The sequence below is a fragment of the Megascapheus bottae genome, chromosome 10 (assembly GCF_031878675.1).
Source record: "Megascapheus bottae isolate mThoBot1 chromosome 10, mThoBot2.hap1, whole genome shotgun sequence".
In the NCBI taxonomy this organism is placed as follows: Eukaryota; Metazoa; Chordata; class Mammalia; order Rodentia; family Geomyidae; genus Megascapheus; species Megascapheus bottae.
Window position 1 is genome coordinate 38,269,418 of NC_143518.1, and position 17,869 is coordinate 38,287,286.

The 17,869-nt window shown below is 43.2% G+C and overlaps 1 protein-coding gene across 3 annotated transcripts in view; it reads left to right on the forward strand.

The window, feature by feature from the left end:
• The window catches only part of Gon4l (gon-4 like), a 73,591-nt gene that overhangs the window by 50,169 nt on the left and 5,553 nt on the right, over positions 1–17,869 (forward strand). For all 3 annotated transcript variants that reach the window (XM_090340800.1, XM_090340799.1, XM_090340798.1), the window contains 9 exons: positions 981–1,131; positions 2,498–2,614; positions 3,733–5,508; positions 8,963–9,218; positions 10,552–10,736; positions 12,859–13,056; positions 15,420–15,563; positions 16,593–16,736; positions 16,836–16,955. In XM_090340800.1, coding sequence (XP_090196926.1) covers positions 981–1,131; positions 2,498–2,614; positions 3,733–5,508; positions 8,963–9,218; positions 10,552–10,736; positions 12,859–13,056; positions 15,420–15,563; positions 16,593–16,736; positions 16,836–16,955 — 3,091 coding nt within the window. The remainder of the gene's footprint in view (positions 1–980; positions 1,132–2,497; positions 2,615–3,732; positions 5,509–8,962; positions 9,219–10,551; positions 10,737–12,858; positions 13,057–15,419; positions 15,564–16,592; positions 16,737–16,835; positions 16,956–17,869) is intronic.

Genomic DNA, 17,869 nt, shown 5'->3' on the forward strand with positions numbered 1-17,869 from the left:
TCCTTGGTTCCGCATACATACTATGTGCTGTGGTTCATGTGATAGAGCTCTAACCTTGAGAAAAAGTCCAAGGACAGCACTTAGGCTCTGAGCTCAAGCCGCAGGACTGGGGGGAAAAAAAAGAACAACAATCATAATCTTGTTTCCATATCCTAGAGTTCATCCTATATGGCCCTCTATACACAGCTTTTGAGCTATTATGATCCTCTGCTAGGAGAATACTAGACATATATTAATTATTACAGCTGAGGGAAACCTGTGTTTCTTTTGTATTTTTTTCAAAATTCTGTGAACTTTTTATTTTTTATGTTTATTCCAGTCCTGGGGCTTGAACTCAGGGCCTAAGCACTATCCTTGGGCTTTCTCAAGGGTAGAGCTCTACCACTTGAGCACGGCACCATGTCCTTCTTTTTCTATATATGTGGTACCAAGGAGTTGAACCCGGGTCTTCATGCATCCTAAGTAAGCACTCTTACCACTAGCCCAAACTCTCGGCCCCCACTTATTTTTGTAGTAAGAAGTTCATCATGATGTGATACTTAGTGATTTTTTTTTTTTTTTTTTTGAGATAGAATCTCATTCTGATACCCAGTATAGCCTTGAATTCCTGGGCTTGAGTGATTTTCTTTTGCCTCTCCTTTTCAAGTACCTTGAACAACAGGCTTCAACCACTCAACCACCTTGCCCATCTTATTAATGATATTATACCTTGGTTTTATGGATTATTGTTGGTTTGAACTCGTTTGAATATTGTTTTGTTTTTTTTTCAGTCCTGGAATGAAACTTGAGACTTCAAACCTGCTAGGACTGCACCCCCAGCCCTTTTTCTTTGTCCCTTAAAATATTGACTAGCACTCACCAAACATATGAAACTTGTTACTAGATATAGAAAATGTGTATTTGAATATATGTGGAATTCAGGTGGGTAGAATATTTTAGAAGAAATGCCTGGGAGGTAAGATTTACTGCTCTTTTCTCAGTTTGTTAGCTTTGGGGCTGAAGCATTTTGAAGGGACTGAATTTCCAAAGCCTCTAATCAGCAAGTACCTTGTAACCTGCAAGACTGCCCACCAACTCACAGTGAGGATCAAGAATCTCAACTTGAACCGAGCTCCTAACAATATTATTAAAGTAAGTGTTCCCTGAAAACTCCTCTGAGGGTCTCCACTCTGTGTGTACTGTCTTCCCCTCCCTCTTCTTAAGGTCAGTGACGAGAGGGACCTTGTACCTGAGGCTCATCCCGTTCGCCTTTTTTTTTATACTCAGACTCCTGGGCACTGAGCTTTTCAGCTCAACTCTAGCACTCTACCACCTGTGCCACAGAGCTGCTTCTGGTTTTCTGGTGGTTAATTGAAGATAAGAATCTCGGTGACTGGTGCTTGGGCTGGCATTGAACTACAGTCCTCAGATCTCACCTCCTGAATAGCTAGGATTACAGGCATGAGTCACCAGCGCTTGGCTGTGCATATCTTTTCTAATATAGACTATCATTATTCGTCTATTTGCCTTTTTGACTAGTTTATGATCCCTTAAAAGTAGGAATTACTTCTCCTATCTGTGTGCTCAGCTTTATGCTAGAGTGCTTGATACACAGAAGACATTCAAAATATTTTGAAAGACTAGGTGTTTATTATTTATGATTTAAGCCTAATTCTCCTTTATTTACCCATCCATCCATCCATTCATCTATTCATCTATCTATCCATTCTTCATTGCTGGAGATTGAATACCAGTCCTCATGCATGCTAGTTAAAACTCTATAGCACTAAGCTAAATATCCATGCTTCTTTCTAGTGAGAGAATTCCAGAAATCGGATCATCTTTCTTTTCCTTTCTCTGATGTTTGCAACATCACTTGTGTGGGTAGTTTTCAGGTGTCCCAGAGGAAGGTGAATCAATCACTTTCTGCAGCTGTAGAGCAGGGGCAAATCCTACATAGTTACTCTCACAATTGCTTCCTTTTTCCCTGTGACCAAAAAGTTTTTTTTCCTTCCAGTCTGTATGGAGACCACCAGTTAGGAGATTCTGAATAATAAAAGCTTTATAAATCATAGAGATTAACAAAAAAAAATTGTATTTTTGGAAGGAGTATAACTTATGCTTTATTCATACTGTTTTAAAAATATAATTAAGTAGTTGTACAAAGAAATTATCATTCTGTAAGTCAGGTTCCAGTATAATGCTTTTTTTTTTTTTTTTTTTTGGTTGGTCCTTGTGCTTGAGCTCTCAGCCTGGGCGCTTTCCCTGAGCTCTTCAGCTTGATGCTACTGCCCTACCCTTGAGCCACAATGCCACTTCTGGTTTTCTAGTGGTTAATTGGAGATAAGAGTCTTAGAGTCTTTAGTCCCCTGGCTGGCTTTGAACTGTCATCCTCAGATCTCAGCTTCCTGAGTAGCTAGGATTATAGGCATGAGCCACTGCGCCCAGCTATAATTATAATGCTTCTTAATCAGTGTCATCATCACCTCTTCTCTTCTTCTTCCCCATTCATGCATAGTTCTATAAGAAGACTAAACAGCTGCCAATCCTGGTAAGGTGTTGTGAAGAAATCCAGCCACATCAGTGGAAGCCGCCTGTAGAGAGGGAAGAACACCGACTCCCCTTCTGGCTAAAGGTATAGCCTTTCTCCTAAAAGTCTGTTGAAGGCCTGAAGTCACCACAATTTCTGGCTGAAATATTAAGGGCCATTTTTTTTTTTTTCAAGTCCTGGGGCTTGAACTCTGGGCCTGAGCACTGTCTCTGAGCTTCTTTTGTTTAAGGCTACCACTCTACCATTTGAGCCACAGTACTACTTCTGGCTTTTTCTGTGTATGTGGTACTGAGGAATCAAACCCAGGGCTTTGTGCATGCTAGGCAAGCACCCTACCACTAAGCCACATTCCCAGCCATCAAGGGCTATTTTATACTGTAGGCTTTTAATACTTCTGTTGTAGAACTGAGACTTAAGGAATTTCCCTCTCCACTTTTCTCCTAGGTAATTTTATCGTCTTCTCAAAATAATGATAAAACGAGAATTTCTAAAAATAAATTCAAAGAAGAGTTTGTACAATATATAATTGGGATGTGTTCTTCCTAGAAAACTGATATGTAGAAAAACCTTTCTTGGAAAGGTAACTTGAGACTGTCTGGAAATATCCTTAAAAATCTAGAAAGTCTGGGACTGGAAGCATGGCCTAATGGTAGGCATGCGTGAGGAGCATGCACAAAGTCCCCCAGAATCATATATACAGAAAAAGCAGGAAGTGGCACTGTGGCTCAAGGCAGAGTGCTAGCTTTGAGCAAAATTTGTCCAAGGACAGTACCCAGGCCCTGAGTTCAAGCCCCAGGACAGGCATAAAACAAACAACACCACTAACAACAAAAACTGGTCTGTCTTGGCCGATTTTGAACCATAATTCTCTAGATCTCAGTGTCCTGATTAGTTAGGGTTATAGGTGTGAGCCACTGATGCCAGATTTTCCCTAAATTCTTTTTTTTTTTTTTTTTTTTTTTTGCCAGTCCTGGGCTTTAGCTCAGGGCCTGAGCACTGCCCTTGGACTTTCTCAAGGTTAGAGCTCTACCACTTGAGCCTCAGCACCACTTCTGGCTTTTTTCTATGTATGTGGCACCGAGGAATCGAACCCGGGTCTTCGTGCATGCTAGGCAAGCACTTTAACCACTAGGCCAAACTCCCGGCCCCTTTCCCTAAATTCTTACGTTAAAGAGTGGTGAGCATTTCTGTATTCTCAATAGGCCAGTCTACCATCGATCCAGGAAGAAATGCGGAACATAACTAATAGCACTACAACTAATGGCGTTACAGAGGAAGGAAATGTGACTGGAACCACTGAGGTCAATGAAAAGCAAGACCATGAAAAAGCTAGACCAGAATTGGAGAATGAAACTCGGTACCCATTGCTGTTGCCCAAGGATGTAGTATTGAAACTGAAGCCTGTTTCTAAGCGTTTTTCCAGGAAGGCTTGGAGACAGAAGCGTTCATCAGCCCTGAAACCCCTCCTTATTCAGCCTAGCCCCACTGTCCTGCCCAGTTTCAACCCGGGGAAAATAACAGCCTGGCCAACTCAATCTGAAGCACCTCCAAGTAAAATGCTGGTCCAGATTCCTCATCTGATCCAGCCAGCCACTGTTTTACAGACAGTTTCAGGTTTCCCTCCCTTGGGAGAGCCACAGGGGAAGGATAGTTTTGAATCTACTACAGCACTGCCTGCTCTGCCTGCTGAGGCCAGGACCAGCATCCCTTTGTCTGAGCCCCACACTCTACTACCTTCTGCCCCTGTGCCCAAGGTGATGCTGCCTTCTCTTGCCCCATCTAAATTTCGAAAACCATGTGTAAGGCGGAAACCATCAAGGAGAAAAGGGGCCAAAGCTTCTCCCTGTGTGAAACCTGCCCCACTCATGCACCCCACTCCTGTTATCTTCACTGTGCCTGCAGCCACTGTGAAGGTGGTGAGCCTGGGCAGTGGCTGTAACATGATCCAGCCTGTCAATGCAGCTGTGGCCCCCAATTCCCAGACCATTCCCATTACCACTCTCCTGGTCAATCCTGCTCCTTTTTCCTGTCCACTAAACCAACCCCTTGTGGCCTCCTCCATCTCACCCTTAATTGTTTCTGGAAATTCTGTGAATCTTCCAATACCACCTACCCTCAAAGATAAGAACCAAGTGAACACAGACATTGCTTGTCCTTTGGTTGAAGGAAAAAATGTCTCTCAAAGTCTTGAACCCAAATTAGAACCCCAGGAGCTAACTCCTCTATGTGCTACTGTCTTCCCCAAAGAGGAGCACAGCCCAGGGCCTCCCCCAGCAGATAGAGAATGCCAGGAAGCATTGTCAGAGAGACATGCCTGTGGTGTGACAGTTGTGAAATCTGAAATTCAGGAAGTGTTGTCAGAGAAGAGTGCCTGTGGCTGGACTATAGTGAAAACAGAGGTGGGGAGGCAACCTCTGGAGCCATTGCCTCAAGCCTTCCAGGAATCCCTAAGGTCACCACATGGGGATTTAGAGGAAATAGTTAAGCTAGAACCCGATGAACCTGCGGAGGAGATGTCCAGTGGGTGCCCTGAGCAGGAAATTTGTGATGAAATAAAAAATGAACACTCCTTTGAATTGAGTACTGGCTCCCCAAGGCAGGAGTTGAGCAGTGTTAGAGAGGTAAAGAAACAAATGATCCTGCAGAAGGAGGAGGGCAGTCAGACAGCTACATCCCCTTCAGCTTCTCAAGAGCCTCCTGATGAAAATGCAGGTGGAGACGTGAGTAAAAGATCACCAAAGAATGCCTCGTCCTCCATAGACCCTGAAATGATGCTTAGTAGTCCCCCAAGGAAGTCTGAAGATACATCCAGTGCTGATGGTCAGTCACTGGGGATCCCAGTGGGGCCAGAAACTGGAGGAGAGAAGGATGGGCCAGAAGAAGAGGAAGAAGAGGACTTTGATGATCTCACCCAAGATGAGGAAGATGAAATGTCATCAGCTTCTGAGGAATCTGTGCTTTCTGTTCCTGAACTCCAGGTAAGAGCTGGGAAGTAACCTCAGAATTATATTGGGGTCTCAGTAGTATGTTGAGTTTATACACCTGCTTGTTATTCTGTCCTAAATAGTCCTAAAATAGTTTCCATTCCATTAAGAAATTTTTGGTATGTTTTTTCATTATCTTTTTTTTTTTTTTTTTTTTTTTTTTGCCAGTTCTGGGCTTGAGCTCAGGGCCTGAGCACTGTCCTTGGACTTTCTCAAGGCTAGAGCTCTACCACTTGAGCCTCAGCACCACTTCCGGCTTTTTTCTATGTATGTGGTACCAAGGAATCGAACCCGGGTCTTCATGCATGCTAGGCAAGCACTTTAACCACGAGGCCAAACTCCCGGCCCTCATTATCTTTTTAAAATTGCTTTTTCTTTTTTTTTGTGCCAGTCCTGGGGCTTGAACTCAGGGCCTTGGCACTACCCCTGGGCTTTTGTGCTCAAGACTAGCATTCTGCTAGTTGATCCATAGCTCTACTTAAAGATTTTTAGAAGTTTATTGGCGATAAGAATTACACAGGCCTTCCTACTAGGGTTGGCTTTGAACTCCAATACTCAGATCTCAGACGACTGAGTAGCTAGGATTACAGGTGTGTGCCACCAGTGCCTGGCACACACACACGTCTATATCTATCTTCATATACATATATATATATATATATTTTTTTTTGCCAGTCCTGGGTTTTGAAATCAGCGTCTGGGCACTCTTCATGAGCTTCTTTTACTCAAGGCTAACACTCTACCACTTGAGACACAGTGCCACTTTGCGGCTTTTTCTGTTTATGTGGTACTGAGAAACTGAACCTTGGGCTTCATGCATGCTAGGCAAACACTCTAAGTCACATTCCCAGCTCCCTGGCATAACTTTTTCAAAGTTATCTTTTAAGTAGTCTTACAAAATATTTCAATTTGAGAGGCCAATTTATAATTATAATGCATTTTGATCATGGTTTTTCTTCCATTTTTCCTCCTCCTCAATCCTTTCCTCCCCCAAGTTGGGAAGTTCGTTTCCAACATATTGTCTTGTATCACTTTTGCATTGGTTAGCCCCTTATCTTTCATCTCACAATTTTGTTGTTCCCCTTTCCTTCCCTAACAGATAAACATATGTGCATTACACTCAGTACCATAATCAAATAGAGTGAGAACAAGGGATAAACCATAGAGGGGAAAAAAGAAGGAAAAACAAAATAGCTTTTTTCTTATTTAAAATTTTTATTAACATAAAATAATTGCACAAGGTGTTTCATGGTGGTATAGTAACATGCGTATAATGTACTATGATCACTTCACCCATATCTGTTGCTCTTTCTGAATCTCTTTTTTTATTAAATAATTTATTAACATTGATTTTTACATCATATTTCAAATGATGTGTTTAACAAACAAGTATTCAAGAAGGGAATCTCTAAACAAAATAGCTTTTTAAAATTAAGTAGTTGTCTGCTGGGTGTGGTGGATCGGGCCTGTAATCCTAGCTACTCAGGAGGCTGAGATCTAAGGATTGAGGTTTAAAGCAAGCCTGGGCACTAAAGAACATGAGACTCTTATTGCTGTTTAACTTGTGGCTCAAGGGTAAGGCAGTACCCTCCAGCTGAAGAACTCAGGGACAGCATCTAGGCCCAGAGTGCAAGCCCCATGACCCACCAAAAAAAAAAAAAAATTGTTGTACAAAGTGGTTTCAGTTCTAGAAGTCATGTGATGAACAGAAAGAATCGTATCAGTGTCACCCTTTTCATCGTTCTCTTCATCTTTCCTTTTTCAGTTTTTATTTTATTTTACTTTATTTTATTTTTTGGTCGGTCGTGGGACTTGAACTCTGGGCCTGGGTGCTATCCCCGTGCTTTTCAGCTGAAGGCTACTACCCTACCTCTTGAGCCACAGCGCCATTTCCAGTTTTCTGATGGTTAATTGGAGATAAGAGTCTCATGGACTTTAGTGCCTGGGCTGGCTTTGAACTACAATCCTCAGATCTCAGCCTCATATGTAGCTAGGATTATAGGTGTGTGCCATCCTGCCCAGCTTCCTTTTATATTTTTTATTGCATTATAGGGCATAATTTTGGGTTGAAGCGAAATGAGAGGGAAAAGAAAATTTGACTTGAATTAAAACTCATTTTAACATTAAATTAAGTTGCCCAATCACACTTATCTCATTTTTACTTTTTTTTTTTTTTTGGTCATGGTGCTTGAACTCTGGGCCTGAGTGTTTTGCCTGAGCTCTTCACTTCCAGGCTACCGCCCTACCCCTTGAGCCACAGTGCCACTTTTGGTTTTCTGGTGGTTAATTGGAGATAAAAGTCTCACAGACTTTAGTGCCCAGGTTGGCTTTGAACCACCATCCTTAGATCTCAGCCTCCTGAGTAGCTAAGATTACACGTGTGAGCCACTGTGCTCGGCTCTTTTTACTTTTTGTGGTAGTACTAGGGCTTAGACTCAGGACCCCCTTCTCTCCCTTAACTTTTTTGCTCAGGGCTGATACTCTACCTTGTGAGCCATACCTTCTTTTCTGTCTTTTTATTGATTCATTGGATATAAGAAGCTCTTAGATTTTTCTGCCTAGGCTGGCTTTCAACCTTGATTCTCAGATCTCAGCCTCCCTAGTAGCTGAGGTTATAGGTGTGAGCCACTAGACCCTAGCTTATGAGCATACTTTTTAAGTATGTTAAAATAGCTCATAGTGCTGAAATCTGGTGGCTGATGCCTATAATCGTAGCTGCTCAGGAGGCTAAGATCCAGAGGACTGGCTTCAATGCAGCTTTGGCAGAGAGGTCCACAAGACTCCAAAATAACCAGCAAAGGCTCACACACAGCTGGTGGCTCACACCCGTAATCCTAGCTGCCTAGGAGGCTGAGATCTGAGGCTTGTGGTTCAAAACCAACCCAGGCTGGAAATTCCATAAGACGCTTTAATAACCACTCAGAAAAAGCTCGAAGTAGAACTGTGGCTTAAGTAGTAAAGTACATACCTTGAGCTAACAAAAATAAGGTCAGGGACAGTGCCCAGGCCCTGAATTCAAGCCCCGAAATTGGGAGGGAGGAGGGAAAGAATGGCAAAACTCTGGGTTGTAAATTTGGCTTATGTGATAGAACACTAGTTAAGCAAGCTGTTTTTATAGCATACATGAGGCCTTGGGTTTTGTCTTCATCACTATAAGGAGGAAGGAAGGATGGAAAGGAGAAAGAGAAGGTAAGGAAAAAGAAGGAGGAGGAAGAATTAAAGAAAATTATCCTAAGTATTAATCCTAGCAAAGGAAGACTATCTTTAAGGTACAGGGGAACATTCAAAAGGTATATTTTTCCAACCTTTTACTGCCCATATCAATCCTCACTATCCACTGAGTTCCCATAACTCAGTTGTGAGCCTACAGTATTTTCTTTACACTCTCCTGATTCAGCATTTTGTGCACTACTAGAATCCTTTATACGTGCTCTTTGGGAATTTTCAGGAAACAATGGAGAAACTGACTTGGCTGGCCTCTGAAAGGCGTATGAGTCAGGAAGGTGAATCTGAGGAGGAGAACTCTCAAGAGGAGAATTCTGAGCCAGAAGAAGAGGAGGAAGAAGAAGTAGAAGGAATGGAAAACCACCAGAAAGAGGATGAAATGACTGATGAAGCAGTAGGCGATGCTGTAGAGAAGCCCCCTTCTACCTTGGTCTCACCTAAGACTGCTCCAGAAGTAGAGACCAGCAGAACCCCACCAGGTGAGTGAGGTAAACCCTGTGCAATGTGCTCATTTTACCTACCTTGTCTAGAGGTCATTGTGTAGAGTGAGTGGTTTCAGAGAAAGTCCTATGAATCTTTTCTGCAGTCTTTCTTCCCTCAAACATAATTGACATGTTGCTTTTGCAGGAAAGAGAGGCTCAGCAAGTTTTGATTTTCCTCTGTCATTTATTTATTTCAGAAAATACTGCTGTTCTTCATCAAGATATAGTCCTCTTGAGCTAGACATAGTGGTACATGCCTGTGACCTCAGTACTCGGAAACTAAGGCAGGAGGATCATGAATTTGAGGCCAGCTGTGACTTACAGACTTAGCCTTTTAGAGGGGAGAGGAGGGGGAGAAAGAAAAAGGAAACAAAGGCCAGGCACTGGTGGTTCTGACCTGTAATACTATTTACTCAGGAGGCTGGGATCTGAGGGTTGCAGTTTGAAGCCATCCCAGTCCATGAGACTCTCACCTCCAATAAACTACTCAGGGAAAAAAAAAAAGAAAGTGGTGTTGTGACTTTCAAATGGTAGAGAGCTACCCTTGAGCACAAAGAGGCTCAGGGATAGCACCCAGGCCCTGAGTTCAAGCTCCATGACCAGAAAGAAAGAAGTTCTTCTAACCCTCTAGCTACCCCAAAACCAAAAAAGGATAATTCAGGCCACGAGATATGATTGCTTGAGATCTAAACATAAGGCTCTTTAGACTTTCTTTTGTTTGTCTGTTTTTGTTTTTTAGGGGCTTGAACTCTGGGCTTGGGCTCTGGCCCTGAGCTCTTCAGCTCGAGGCTACTACCATACCCCTTGAGCCACAGCACCACTTCCCATTTTCTAGTGGTTAATTAGAAATAAGAGTCTCATGGACTTTAGTGCCCAGGATGTCTTTGAATCGTGATCCTCAGATCTCAGCCTCCTGAATTGCTAGGATTACAGATGTGAGGCCCCAGGCCCAGCATAGAGTTTCTTGGGGCTGGGAATATGGCTTAGTGGTAGAGTGCTTGCCTAGCATGCATGAAGCCCTGGATTCAGTTCCTCAGTGCCACATAAACAGAAAAAGGTAGAAGTGGTACTATGGGCCAAGTAGTAGAGTGTTAGACTTGAACACAGAGAGGCTCGGGCCCTGAGTTCAAGCCTCACGACTGGCAAAAAATAATACAGTACCTCATCTCCTGGTCATACCAGTTAACCTTGTGGACTTGATGGTGCAGACTTTTCCAGCCACACTTGAGTTGGTCTGTGGTGTTCACTAGGATCGGGTGGAGGAGTGCGTGCGATAGCTGGCACCACTGCAGTGACTGAGAAACATTCTTTTTTTCCGTATACTCCAAAGGAGGGAGCATCAAGGCTGCTGGAAAGAGCCGGAACAGTCATCGAGCTCGCAATAAGCGGGGAAGTCGGGCTCGGGCCAGCAAGGACACCTCCAAGCTGCTGTTGCTGTATGATGAGGACATTCTGGAGCGGGATCCTCTCAGGGAGCAGAAGGACTTGGCCTTTGCCCAGGCTTATCTGACGAGGGTAGGCACGTGATGCTTCTGTTACTGCCTGTTTCTTTTTTTTTTTTTTACCTATTTAATTCAAGTGCACACGGTAGAACCCCACAAATTAGGCATTAAGAAGTTCTTTCCTAAGGCATACTGCTTCTGAGAAATCCCACCTTCTCAGTTTCAGAAAAACCACCTAAGCGGTGACTGGCAAAGTAGTCAGGGTGACATTACACATTCAGATTCACTTTTGTTACTGCCTGTTTCTATGACTGTGGCTACTTCTTCTAGGGAGATGTTGTAGTTCATATTATTTTATTATTATTAAGGTATTGTACAAAGGATTTACCATTTCATATATCAGGTAATGAGTACATGGGTTTTTTTTTTTTGATGTTTTGTTTTGTTGGTTGTGGAGCTTGAACTCTGGGCCTGGGCATTGTCCCTGAGCTCTTCAGCTCAAAGCTACTGCCCTACCCTTGAGCCACAGCCCCATTAAAGATAAAGAATCTCAGGTCTTTAATGCCTGGACTGGCTTTGAACCGTGATCCTCAGGTCTCAGCCTCCTGAGTAGCTAAGATGACAGGTGTGAGCCACCATACCAGGCTGTGAGTACATGTTTGTTGGACAATGTCACCCTTCCTTTGCTTTCCCTCAGTGACCCCTTCCCATTCTCAAAGGGTCTGGAGGCGGTAGCTCAGTGGTAGAGCACTTGCCTTCCATGTTCAAGTCCCCAGGTTCCATTCCTAGTACTGCTCTTCTCCCCTCATGCCAGTGTATTTTTTTCAGGATGAGCAACATGCTTTGTCTGTCTCTACCTAAGTTTCTAGAATACCAAGAAAGTTCTGTGAGAGAGCCATGGGAAGACAGAGTTCAATTATACCTGGGTTGATTGTTCTCATCTCTCTTTTGCTCAAAGATTGAGGTAAAGATGATGTATTTGTGATCATTGGGAGGTTGACTGGGCTGATAAAAGCTCTTTAAACTCTTGGATCAGAGAGCAGATCTCAGAGAAGTACCTTGATCTTCAGATATGAACTAGCTGATGTCTGGTGGTATTCAGTAGCTATCTCCCCTCTTGGTAATCTACTGATCTGTTGTCCTCCCACAGTAAAGTGAAGTAGCAAGGACAGTTATGGCTCTTTCTTTTCTTTTTTCCTACCCTCCCTCCCTCCCTCCCTCCCTCCCTCCCTCCCTCCCTCCCTTCCTTCCTCCCTCCCTCTCTCCTTCCCTCCCTCCCTTCCTTCCTCCCTCCCTCCCTCCCTCCCTCCCTTCCTTTCTCCCTCCTCCTCCTGCTCCTCTTCTTTCTTTCTTTCTTTCTTTCTTTCTTTCTTTCCTTCCTTCCTTCCTTCCTTCCTTCCTTCCTTCCTTCCTTCCTTCCTCCTCCTCCTCCTCCTCCTCCTCCTCCTCCTCCTCCTCCTCCTCCTTCTCCTTCTTCTTCTTCTTCTTCTTCTGCTGCTGCTGCTGCTGCTGCTGCTTCTTCTGCTTCTTCTGCTGCTGCTTCTTCTGCTGCTTCTTCTGCTGCTTCTTCTGCTTCTTCTTCTTCTGCTTCTTCTTCTGCTTCTTCTTCTGCTTCTTCTGCTTCTTCTTCTTGCCAGTCCTAGGGCTTGATCTCAGGGCCTGAGCACTGTCCTTGGGCTTTCTCAAGGCTAGTGCTCTACTACTTGAGCCATAGCACCACTTCCAGCTTTTTCTGTGTATGTTGAAGTGAGGAATCAAACCCAGGACTTCATGCATGCTAGATAAACACTCTACCACTAGACCACGCTCCCAGCCTAGTTATGGCTCTTTCTTGTTTCCTAATGTTTTACTAACATTCCAAATTATGTATTATGTATCTTCAAATGACACAATGCTAAAAATCCACTTACCAAACTTACCTATTTCACTATGGAGTTGCAATCAGGAAGGAGAGTATAGGGCTGTGACCTGGAGAAAAGCATTACCTTATCTGTGAGCAGTTCCATAGTCTCTAGAAAATGAAGGTTATTTTGTTGTCCCTGCTACCAAAGGAACTCTACCTTGCTCATTGCTCCATCTCTTCCACTAACTGTCAGATGTGAAGACCTGTCAGAGGAAAGCCTCTGCAGGTTAACTCATGGAGCTCTGTGTGCTCCCCCCTGTCTCCCTTGATGATCAGAAGTCTTCCTGTATAGGTACGAGAAGCCCTACAGCATATCCCTGGCAAGTATGAAGACTTCCTTCAGGTTATCTATGAATTTGAATCAAACACTCAGAGGCAGACTGCTGTGGATCTCTACAAGAGCTTGCAAATTCTGCTCCAAGAGTGGCCTCAGCTTTTGAAGGATTTTGCTGCTTTCTTGTTACCTGAGCAAGCTCTGGCCTGTGGATTAGTAAGTAGATGGACACGAAGATCACATAAGATTCCTGGGTCAGAGCAAAAGCTCTGTCTTCTAATGTTTCTTCCCAACCACATCTTCTCATTTTGTTTACATGGTGAATAAGGTGTTTGTGTGTGTATGTGTATATTTGTGCAGACTGGTCCTAGGACTTGAACTTGGGACTTGAATGCTATCCCTGAGCTTTTTTGCACAAGGATAGCACTCTACCACTTAAGCCACAGCTCTACTTGTAACACGTGTGTGTGTGTGTGTGTGTGTGTGTGTGTGTGTGTGTGTGTGTGTTCTCATTTGTTCCTGAGACTTGAACTCAAGGCCTGAGTGCTGTCCCTGAGCTTTTTTGTGCTCGAGGCTAGCACTCTGCCACTTGAGCCACAACTCCATTTCTGGCCTTTTTTGAGTAATTCACTGGTGATAATTTCTATCTTGGGTTGACTTCAAACTGTGATTCTCGGATCTCACCCTTCTGAGTAGGTAGGATTACAGGCATGAACCACCTTTGCTGGGCTTCACTTCTAGATTTTTGGTAGCTAGTTGGACATAAGAATGTCACTTGAGGGCCGGGAGTTTGGCCTAGTGGTAGAGTGCTTGCCTAGCATGCACAAAGACCCGGGTTCAATTCTCCGGTACCACATACATAGCAAAAAGCCAGAAGTGGTGCTGAGGCTCAAATGGTAGAGCTCTGGCCTTGAAAAAAGTCCAAGGACAGTGCTTAGGCCCTGAGCTCAAGCCCAGGACTAGAGCTCTAGCCTTGAGAAAGTCCAAGGACAGTGCTCAGGCCCTGAGCTCAAGCCCAGGACTGGAAAAAAAAAAAAAGAATGTCACTTGACTTTCCTGCCCAGGCTAGTTTGAAACTTTGATCCTTAGGTCTTAGCCGCTTGCATAGGATTATAGGCATGAGCCACCAATAACCAGCTAAAGCAGGCAGTTTTTCATTAAGTGTTGTGTCAGGCAAAGAGCTGTTGGTGCTAGTAGTTTAGCAGTTAAAAAAAAAAAAAAAAAAGACTAAGAGTCCTGCCTTCACTGGAACTTACAGCATAATTGGGAAAGGAGATAATCCATAATCATAAATTATATGAACACATGTATATGTATATACATATAAACGCATATGGGCCAGGAGTGTAGCCTAGTAGTAGAGTCCTCGCCTAGCATGCACGAAGCCCTGGGTTCAATTCCTGGCTACTACATACTCAGAAAAAGCTGGAAGTAGTGCTATGGCTCAAATGGTAGGGTGCAAGCCTTGAGCAAAATGTGTCCAAGGACAGTGCCCAGACCCTGAGTTCCAGCCCCAGGACTAAAATAAAAAATGCATAGATTATAAAAACAAACAGTGAAATGTATGGACAATAGTTATGTCTTTTAGAAAACTAAAGCAAGGGGCTGGGAGTTTGGCCTAGTGGTAGAGTGCTTTCCTTGCATACATGAAGACTTGGGTTTGATTCCTCGGTACCACATACATAGAAAAAAGCCAGAAGGAGTGCTATGGCTCAAGTGGTAGAGCTCTTGCCTTGAAAAAGCCCAAGGACAGTGCTTAGACCTTAGTCCAAGGCCCAGGACTAGAGAAAAAAAAAAAGAAAACTAAAGCAAGAAAGGGACTATAGTCTTGGAAGTAAGATAGGCAAGGAAGTGATTTTATGCACTTTGTTACACAGTGGTCTGGGAAGTCCAGTGGGGTAAGGTCATGTTTGAAATGTTGAAATATGAGAGCTAACTGGACTTTATAACACGATTGATAAAAGTAGGAATAAAGAAAATAAGATAATTCTGATAGTTTTAATGCTAGTTTAATGACAATGTGATTATGCATGTAATGTTCAACTTCTCTTTGACTTTATTATGAGGATTAGATGCATATCTAATTAGATGTGTATGAAAACATTTTGTAAACTCTGGAGTACCGCATGAGTTTGAATGATTTCTCCATCTATAAAATAATAAGCAACTTGATATATACATATATATGTATATATATATCTTTTATTTATTTATTTTTAGCATTTTAAATATTTTATTCCCTTTACTTCATTTTATTTTTATTTAATTTTTTATTGTAATTAATAAAAGGGTTACATGATATTTGCCAGATAGCAGGTGCATTAATTCACATACATTGATACCCTTTCACATGTCTTGGTACCCATTACCCTCCCCCCCACTCCCTCTATATCTTTTATTCACATCTTAATTTCTTAGGTTAGTAGTTTTCAAGAGCCTAATCTAGACAGATGCTAGGGTTTTAAATAGAACCATTTCATACCCCATTTCTCTAGCCCGTGTTCTTGGTTGTTCAGAGTCCTCAAGTCTCAAAGTAGCTATTTAGTAACTCACCTCCTGCCCTTTTTCCACTCTGGTAGTTTGAGGAGCAGCAAGCTTTTGAGAAGAGTCGCAAATTCCTTCGGCAGCTGGAGATTTGCTTTGAAGAGAACCCTTCCCACCACCAGAAAATCATCAAGGTCCTTCAAGGCTGTGCAGACTGCCTTCCTCAGGAGATCACAGAGGTATTCCTTCTTGTCCTGCCTCATTTTTATTGTCCATTGAATGTTAGATTGTTGCTTTCTCGGTTCCCCTATCTTATTCCATATACTTTTTGCCTCTGAAGTGTCATGGACACCTGGAAGAGATGAGGAAAGTATGAACTAAAAAGGCTTACTTACGGTATGAAGCCAAGGATGGTCGCCTGAATGCAGGGCCTGTGTGATTTTCTCAGGCGGTGGAGTATCATCAGTGCCATGGGAGGGATAATTGAGATAGGAAGGGTGCCTAGAAGGGACTTGTCTCTTATTCTGCTTAGGCTGTATCCTACCTGGGGACCAGTTGGACCATAGTGGAGAGTACTATTATTAGGAATCAAGTCTGTTATTACTAATATCCTTTCCAAGCAGGGAGAAGTTACATGTGAATTCTTACCCACTAAAAAGAGGCTTGTATAAATGAGCATCAGTGCCTCACACCTGTAATCCTAGCTTGTCAGGCTGATACCAGCCGGAGCAGGAAAGTCTGTGAGACTCTTATTTTCACCAAAAAAAAGCAAGATGTGGAGGTGTGACTCAAGTGGTAGATTGCTAGCCTTGAACAGAAAAGTTCAGATTCTGAGTTCAAGCTCCAGGGCTGGCACACACACAAAAATAATAATAGTGAATGAGAGGGGTGGGCTGTATGTATCATTAGTGTCATTAGGTTGGTTTGCAAGCCAGAATGTTGGGAGTATATTGTACTGGCTTGAAAGGTGGCTTAGATTGACTCATAGACTGTCTTTTTTTTTTTTCCCCCCTTATTTCTTTTGTGGGTTATGGGACTTGAACTCTTGTCCCTGAGCTCTTCAGCTCAAGGCTGCTGCCCTACCCCTTGAGCATAGCCCTACTTCCAGTTTTTTGGTAGTTCGTTGGAGATAAGAATCTTGAGTTCTTTAGCTCTTGGGTTGGCTTTGAACCTTGATCCTCAGATCTCAGCCTCCTGAGTAGCTAGGATTTACAGGGGTGAGCACAGTACCCAGTTCATAGACTATCTTTGCATCTACAAATTTGCAGCTTAAGACACAGATGTGGCAACTCCTCAAGGGTCATGATCACCTGCAAGACGAGTTTTCTATCTTCTTTGACCATCTTCGTCCAGCAGCTAGTAGGATGGGTGACTTTGAAGAAATCAATTGGACTGAAGAGAAAGAGTATGAGGTATGGATTGTGGGTGCAGTGGGGTTCGGAAGGGAACTGCCACCTGCAGGAGCGCTGTCAACCCAGGGCCTGTGTTCACTGATACCAACTCCTCCTCAGTTTGATGGCTTTGAAGAAGTGGCACTGCCTGATGTAGAAGAGGAAGAAGAACCTCCCAAAATACCTTCCACCTCAAAGAACAAGAGGAGAAAAGAGATTGGGGCCCCAAATCATGAGAAGGTATGTCAGGTTACTGTAACTAGCTACTTTTCATGAATCAGACTTCCACTCTCTCTCTAAATGTTTTTCTGGCTTGGTATGGTCAAAAGGCCCCTGGCCCCCATGATTCAAGGATCTGAGGTGATCATAGAGTGCAAACCAAAGAGAAGGCTGCTGTGAAAAAGTGGGAGAGCAGACAGAGTAGTTGGTTGAAGAGGTATTTTCTTTTTTCTTTTTTCTTTTTTTTTGTGGGTCATGAGGCTTGAACTCTGGGCCTGGACACTGTCCCTGAATTCTTCAGCTCAAGGCTACCACCCTATCCCCTGAGCCATAACCCCATTTCCCAGAAGGTGTTTTCTTATTCAAAAATTTAAGATCCTAAATCTCTTCATTTTTTTGTTTGTAGGAAGACATAGAAATTTCTTTTCTTTCCTTTCTTTCTCTCTCCCTTTCTTTCTCTCTCTCTCTTTCTTTCTTTCTTTCTTTCTTTCTTTCTTTCTTTCTTTCTTCCTTTCTTCCTTTCTTCCTTTCTTTCCATCATGGTGCTTAAACTCTGGGACTGGGCTCTGTCACTGAGCTCTTCAGCTCAAAGCTAGCACTCCGCCACTTGAGCCACAGTGCCACTTCTGGTTTTCTGGTGGTTAATTGGAGATAAGAGTCTCACTACTTCCATGCCTAGGCTAGTTTTGAGCCACGATGCTCAGATCCCAGCCTCCTGAGTAGGTTGAATTACAGGCGTGAGCTACCCGTGCCTGGCTAGAATTTCTTTTATGACTATTATAGGAGCTAATATTTAGCTCTGTTACTAAGTATTACCATTACTTGCAAGTTTATTTATTTATTTTTTTTGAGAGTGGGTAGGGGGAAGGTTGGCCGGTCCTGAAGTTTGAACTCAGGGCTTCTTTTGCTCAAGGCTAACATTCTACCACTTGAGC